Source organism: Littorina saxatilis, linkage group LG1 (genome assembly GCF_037325665.1).
Source record: "Littorina saxatilis isolate snail1 linkage group LG1, US_GU_Lsax_2.0, whole genome shotgun sequence".
Classification (NCBI taxonomy): Eukaryota; Metazoa; Mollusca; class Gastropoda; order Littorinimorpha; family Littorinidae; genus Littorina; species Littorina saxatilis.
Window position 1 is genome coordinate 72,904,353 of NC_090245.1, and position 7,771 is coordinate 72,912,123.

General features: G+C 38.4%; 1 protein-coding gene across 3 annotated transcripts in view; it reads left to right on the plus strand.

The window, feature by feature from the left end:
* Positions 1–427: 427 nt before the first annotated feature.
* Positions 428–7,771, plus strand: part of LOC138978122 (collagen alpha-1(XXI) chain-like) — an 18,437-nt gene continuing 11,093 nt past the window's right edge. The window contains exons 1-2 of one of the 3 annotated variants that reach the window (XM_070350778.1): positions 428–2,194; positions 2,860–2,941. In XM_070350778.1, the coding sequence (XP_070206879.1) occupies positions 2,171–2,194; positions 2,860–2,941 (106 nt within the window). In that variant the 5' untranslated portion in view covers positions 428–2,170. The remainder of the gene's footprint in view (positions 2,195–2,859; positions 2,942–7,771) is intronic. The other 2 variants (XM_070350786.1, XM_070350769.1) reach the window with 2 other exon arrangements.

The window sequence follows — 7,771 nt, forward strand, 5'->3', positions numbered from 1 at the left end:
TTTACATTAATTTGTCAAGTTTAGTCTGAACGTTTTCCGATAGACTTTTAATCGAAACGAGAGTGTAGAAATTATTGAGAATCAGTGTTTCACTTGTAGTAACTGCAGAATTCACAGCACAGAAATGATTTAGGTATAAAATGAACGAAGACTGTTTTCTCAACTTACACAATGAAATGATGTAAATATAAGTCGTCTTTCCTATTCTCAGTTTGACAATTACCGCATGAGACATCGTGGCTCCAAAAACTTTTCCGAATTTCAGTGGCACACTCAGTGAAGTAAAGACAGCTGCGCATAATATTTTTCAATTGGTGATCATCATGTTTATTGGGTTCCAGTGGTCGAGTATAACCAAACAATTGCAGAGAACGTAATTTTGTTCATACAATTATGTTAAAACATTCTTTTAACTGGGATTTCTCGATACATGAGCTGACATTTTAGTGTTATGATCTATTTGGGCTTATTGCGCTACAGGGAATACGGGTTAGTTTCATACCTAATTTATGCAATGAGAAAGGCCGCTGTATTAGGGTTTAAAAATAACATTTTATGTTTATATTTTGCGCGGGATGCTCATGTTATTTGCTTGGTACTTGTGACACCCCTACTGGAGGACGATATTTTGAATTTGGTCATAAATACGAACCGACAGGCTTAGCAGTATAGTTGGTGGTACTGCTGACAATATATCACGGAAAAACCATCGTGAACTTTCTTTTAAAACCATATTATTGCACTATTAATGGTTCTGTAGAGTGCTGTGGACAAGCATTCTGTATGTCACAACTTTCAGTAAATTTGAGGAAATAGTGGAATTTTTCTTCTGCTTTGACCTTTTAATTTTAAATGTCTGAAATTTGTATCATGCATACTGCCACACTTGCTTAAAATACTCAATCCGCTGGCAATCGGCCTAAGTTCCTGGTTTTGTCAGGACGCAACGCAAAGTACAGTCACCCGTGGCCATTTTTTTTCGAAAATCTGGGTCACATCCGTCTTGTTTGTATCATGCGCGCGTGTTTTCACAAAATCGGCTCAAAACGTATGCTTCTCTGCGGAGAAGGATGTCATAGGCTGTAACTTAAACCATTTTTTTTTTAATTTGCTCCATTTGAAAGTGTCAAAAAACACAAGTTTATTCAAAGAAACACTTTTTTTCAAAAAAGGGCCATAACTGTTGTCTGGTGCACTGATCTTATTTTTAGATCAGTGGTCTGGTGCGACCAAAGGAAGATAATTAACAAATCTAACATGATTTTTTTCAGATAGAGCAATCAATAAGCTTTACATTAATATATACTATGCCGTGACTTGTGTATGTTATGAACATATTTATATCACTTGTTTGAAATGAAAGGCAGAATTCTCAATAATTATTAAACGTGCTTTCTTGCGTTCGTGCGTGCGTGCGTGCGTGCGTGAGTATGTATGTGTGGTTTTTTTTTAATTATTGACCGATAATTAGTCATTTCACTTCGAAAGACTGTGAGCGTCCGTTGTACATTCCTAAAACGTCTGTTTGAGGTCAACTCTGACGTTCCCATTTGAAATGTTCAGCTTGACATCACACGCGTGCCCGAAATTATGAGAGAAGGTCACCCGTGTATTCGTTTGCTGAAGAAAGATTATGCGTGTTCGGCAGGACGTTTGCCAAGAGGTTCAGAACAAAAATAGATCCTTTTTTTGAAATAACTCTTTTCGACTTTGAGTTTTATTCTCACGTCCTCGTCGGAAAAAAAACACCTTCGCACATTCGCTGTATTCAGTAAGCGTGCTAAAGGTTCACTTCGTACATGAGGGGTTTCAAATTGATCATTTGTAGAAATAACTTCTTGACGTTGAGGTTTACTCTAACGTCCTCATCTGAAAATGTCAACTTGACCCCACGGCGAAGCAAGCATAACACGCGATCACCCACACATTCGTTAACTCACTACCTCGTCGGTGAGAGTAGGTGTGTATATTGTGCAGTTCCTTTGTGAGGTGACCTTAGTGTTAGAGTTGATCATTATTTGGAAGAACGCTATTGGACAATTGTTACTATGTATACACCTACGCGCATGTGTTAACCCCAGACGTTGCAGGTATAATGAAATTGAGTTCGCTGTCTGTATTTCTGGAGCGTTGCTTTTGGAATAAAGTGATTTGTGGAAGTGCCTGAAGCATGGGATTTTTCCTCATTTTGACGGTACGGGCTTCTTTTGAAATTTCGCTTTCATTTGTTCGGTGTGTCTGTTTGTTGATGATGTGAAACGTGCTAGTATAACTGGTGGTGGTATTAATGGCGTGCGTGAGTGCGTGCGTGCATGCGTACGTGCGTGTGTGTGAGCTTGTGCGTCCTTACATACGTAACTGCTAGTACAAGCCAGGGTGGGAGCAGGTACTCTTGACAAAAAATTATTATGTCACTTTGTAATATTTGAAGTGTTTTCTGTAATGGCCAGGCATCTTGTCCGCTTGTTTAAAGCACAGATTCAATTGTTTATTAATACATTCAAAGAAATTACAGTTCAACATGATTGGCCAACGGATTCCTAAGTAAGTGCGCCGTTAAAAGTGTTTCTTTTTCTTTTCTTCCGAAAACACGCAAAGCACCTTACCATCATGATCATCATGATCATCCAGCAGCAGCAGCAACAGCAGCAGCAGAAACAACATCAACAACAACAACAACAACATCAACAACAACAACAACAACAATAACAACAACAACAACAACAACAACAACAACAACAACTTTTCTAAACTGGCGCATACTACGACAACCAAAAAAGTTCCTAGCAAGCCTATATCTCATAGTGATGTCTTGATTCATACTACATGCATCTGATAGCCAATACTTGTTCTCTACAGTTGGTCATCGTGGGATTACCAGTAGGTGTTCTAGCCATGCCAGCTGACCTCGTCAAACCTTGGGAATATGATGGCATTGAGGGTAAGGCCCAATTATACATGTGTGCGTCTTCTTTGATGATTAGTGTAGGATCAACGGTGTGTGGTTAGTTTACTGATCTGTGTAAATGCCCACTTATAGATACAAACAGAGAACAAAAACCAAATAAGGACAAAGATTTTTTTTTTAAAGTCGCGTAAGGCGAAAATACAACATTTAGTTAAGCTGTCGAACTCACAGAATGAAACTGAACGCACTGCATTTTTTCACCAAGACATTATACTCGTAGTTTCATCAGTTCACAGCTTGTGGCAAAGGCAGTGAAATGGACATGCCAGAATAGTGCGGTAGTGGTTGCGCTGAGCAGGATAGCACGCTTTTCTGTATCTCTATTCTTTTTAACTTTCTGACTTTGTTTTTAATCCAAACATATCATATCTATATGATTTTGGAATCAGGAACCGACAAGGAATAAGATAAAAATATTTTTAAATCGATTTCGGAAATTTAATTTTATTTTTAATCATCATTTTCATATTTTCAATTTTCAGAGCTTGTTTCTAAATCTGAATAAAACATATTTATATGTTTTTGGAATCAGAAAATGACGAAGAATAAGATGAAGTTGTTTTTAGATCGTTTTACACCTCCCAAAAATGTAATTACAATTTTCAGATTTTAATTACCAAACTCACACACACACACACACACACACACACACACACACACACACACACACACACACACACATACACACACACACACACACACACACACACACACACACACACACTCACACATACATACACATCACGACCCTCGTCTCTGATAACTCTTTGTTAAAACATTTAGCCAAAACTTGACTAAATGTAAAAATACAAACATCGGCTTAGTTGTGCCGATCTCTTTATTCCAAAACGTGCATAGCAGGCAGACAATATTTATATATATTATACTAGATGATTACCCGCTTCGCCGGGAAGAAGTAGAGCCGAATACCAGGCTGCGCCTGGGACCCGGCTCTGCCGGGTGTACGACGGCTTCGCCGGCGCACGAAGGAAAGGAGATAAACGCGCAAAACACTGGAGACCTTCTAAAAATAGTAACGTGCAGTGACCTTCTAAAAATAGTAATGTAGTAACGGGAATATGGATTGACGCCACACGGAGGAAGGGAGATAATCGCGGCTGAAAACACTGGAGAAGATAAGGAAGAGTTACTGGTAGTGGATCCCCCCCCCCCCCCCCCCCCCCCAAAAAAAAAAAAAATAATCGGTTCAGCGCGCACAGCGCTGCGCGCTGAGAGCACGTGTTGAAATATCTCATCGATGAGGTTTGGTCCGGGGTGTACCTGAATACGGTGTCCAAATTTGAAAAAGATCCACTGAGAACTTTGGCCGTGCATCGCGAACAGACAGACAGACAGACAGACAGACACTAGTCGTATATATATATCTGCCTGCCGTCTGTGTGTAAAAATGAAAATCAAAAATGGTCACCATTCTGGTTGATGAAAAAAGAAATGCACACGCAGGGGTCGTCAACTTGTCAAAAGTTGACAAACTGTTGATGAACCCAACAGGAAATAAAAAAGTTCATCAAAATATTACTCAGCCTAGGTCACACTCTTTTTTTTTTCAACATTGTGTGTGGTGGTTATAGACGTCATATGAATGATAGACAGGGAATGTAGTATATCATATGTGCACATCCTACATAATAATGAGTTTTATGGAGCAATGTTTTGACTTTGCACGTTGTTTGTTGAAGTGTTCGTTGAAGTTTCGCTTCCCCGCCCCCATATATAACGAATCGTCGTTCTCTGTCACCCTGAAGCAGACGTTACTGCACTGCTGTGTATAGTGTTTTCGTTATGAAACACATTTCCGATAAAGTGGATGGATGTCTCCTACGGCAAACAGGCACGAGCTTTGTTACATTCAAAGTAGTAATGTCCAGTCTGTAGGAACGCCTTGCTAGATTATTGCGACAAAAACTATTGCAAAATATACATACATAAAAAAAATCAAAATGTACACAAATTCACAACATTAATAAATAAAATAAAATAAAAAGAAATGGATTAACTAAGAAGGAAATATTCAGTATACATCAATACATAAATTATACATCAATACATTATAGAAAAACATCAATGAGAGATACAGCCTTCTTTCGTTCCCATTTACTTTCTGGTAACTTTGGCTTACGTACGCGTATTCTGTTAAATACTTGTCTTTATCCAAAGGAAACGGAGTCAAGATAGTCTTCAATGTAGCCCCGTCAGATATTTCACGGATAATTTGACACGTTAAGCAAAACGATGACCGCTATAAGATTCTCAACAGTATGACAATTGTGGGGATGAATACAAATTAAAAACAGGGTGATACTAATGAGGTATATTACTTGTCAGCACTGACACATGATCGAAGCACTGAAGGCGGTGACTTTTTTTTTCTTTTTTTTTTCAATGTTTTGTTACATTTAGTCAAGTTTTGAATCGAGACGAGGGTCGTGGTGTATGTGTGTGTGTCTGTCTGTCTGTCTGTGCGTGTGTGTGTGTAGAGCGATTCAGACTAAACTACTGGACCGATCTTTATGAAATTTGACATGAAAGTTCCTGGGTATGATATCCTCAGACATTTTTTTCATTTTTTTGATAAATGTCTTTGATGACGTCATGTCCGGCTTTTTGTGAAAGTTGAGGCGGCACTGTCACGTTCTCATTTTTCAACCAAATTGGTTGAAATTTTGGTCAAGTGATCTCCGACAAAGCCCGGACTTCGGTATTGCATTTCAGCTTGGTGGCTTAAAAACTAATGAGTTTGGTCATTAAAAATCTGAAACTTGTAATTAAAAAAAATTTTATAAAACGATCCAAATTTACGTTCATCTTATTCTCCATCATTTTCTGATTCCAAAAACATATAGATATGATATGTTTGGATTGAAAACACGCTCAGAAAGTTAAAACGAAGAGAGGTACAGACAAGTCGCGTAAAGGCGAAAATACAACATTTAGTCAAGTAGCTGTCGAACTCACAGAATGAAACTGAACGCAATGCAATTTTTCAGCAAGACCGTATGTACTCGTAGCATTGTCAGTCCACCGCTCATGCTCATGGCAAAGGCAGTGAAAGTGACAAGAAGAGCGGTTTAGTAGTTGCGCTGAGAAGGATAGCACGCTTTTCTGTACCTCTCTTCGTTTTAACTTTCTGAGCGTGTTTTTAATCCAAACATATCATATCTATATGTTTTTGGAATCAGGAACCGACAAGGAATAAGATGAAAGTGTTTTTAAATTGATTTCGAAAATTTAATTTTGATAATAATTTTTATATTTTTAATTTTCAGAGCTTGTTTTTAATCCAAATATAACATATTTATATGTTTTTGGAATCAGAAAATGATGGAGAATAAGATAAACGTAACTTTGGATCGTTGTATAATTGTTTTTTTGGTTTTTTTACAATTTTCAGATTTTAAATGACCAAAGTCATTAATTAATTTTTAAGCCACCACGCTGACATGCAATACCGAAGTCCGGGCTTCGTCGAAGACTACTTGACCAAAATTTCAACCAATTTGGTTGAAAAATGAGAGCATGACAGTGACGCCTCAACTTTCACGAAAAGCCGGATATGACGTCATCAAAGACATTTATCGAAAAAAAGAAAAAGTGTTCGGGGATATTAATCCCAGGAACTCTCATGTAAAATTTCATAAAGATCGGTCCAGTATTTTGGTCTGAATCGCTCTACACGCATGCACGCACGCCCTCGTTTCGATTCCCCCTCTATGTTAAAACATTTAGTCAAAACTTGACAAAATGTAAAAAGCGTGCTATCCTTCTCAGCGCAACTACTACCCCGCTCTTCTTGTCAATTTCACTGCCTTTGCCATGAGCGGTGGACTGACGATGCTACGAGTATACGGTCTTGCTGCGTTGCATTGCGTTCAGTTTCATTCTGTGAGTTCGACAGCTACTTGACTAAATGTTGTATTTTAGCCTTACGCGACTTGTCTTGTCTCGGTTTGGTTTGGTTTGGTATATGTTTCACTATGTGACAGTGCCCTACTATGACAATGTTGGGAGGGAGGGTTTACAATTATTCTTTCACTTGCAAATGCAAATGTCAGTGCAGCATCACATGCCTATTGTGACCATCTGGTGTAAGCTGTATGTAATTACAGACATGCTTATAGCCCATGTGATCAATGTGGAATGCTGTAACAAGAAGATACGTAGAATCCTGCGGTGTAAGGCACAGAACACAACGGCAGGGCTATAGAGCTAACTAATGGCTATGAAGAAATACTGATATAGACGGGCGGGCTTGGTCCCTTGTAGATAAGTATGTGTTTCGTACCCTTACACTGGTGTAATTCTGTAACACATGTTACATAGCCACTGGTGCATTAACAGAGAGAAAAATAACAAAAAACGGTCATATAGGTTTTCGCATCCATGGGAGGTAATCAGAACCGACCAAACAGACTGAGCCAGTAGCGCGACATATGTCGTGACAACCAGGTGACAGTATACGTAAAGTAGCGCGACATATGTCGCGACAACCAGCCTAAGGGTTAAGCATCATATGCATAGCGATTATACGCACAAGTAATATGCAGAACAGGAGATGCCGACAATGATGTATTAAAAAGAAAGAGAATTTTACCGGCAATGCATCCCTTTCCACACTTTTTCGATGTGATTGATTGATGAATAGATTGATGGATTCATTAATTCATTCATTCGATCATTCATTCATTAATTCTTTCATTGATGGATTGATTGATTCATTCATTCATTTATTCATTCATGTATTCCTTCATTCATTCATTTATTTATTCATTCATTCGTTCATTC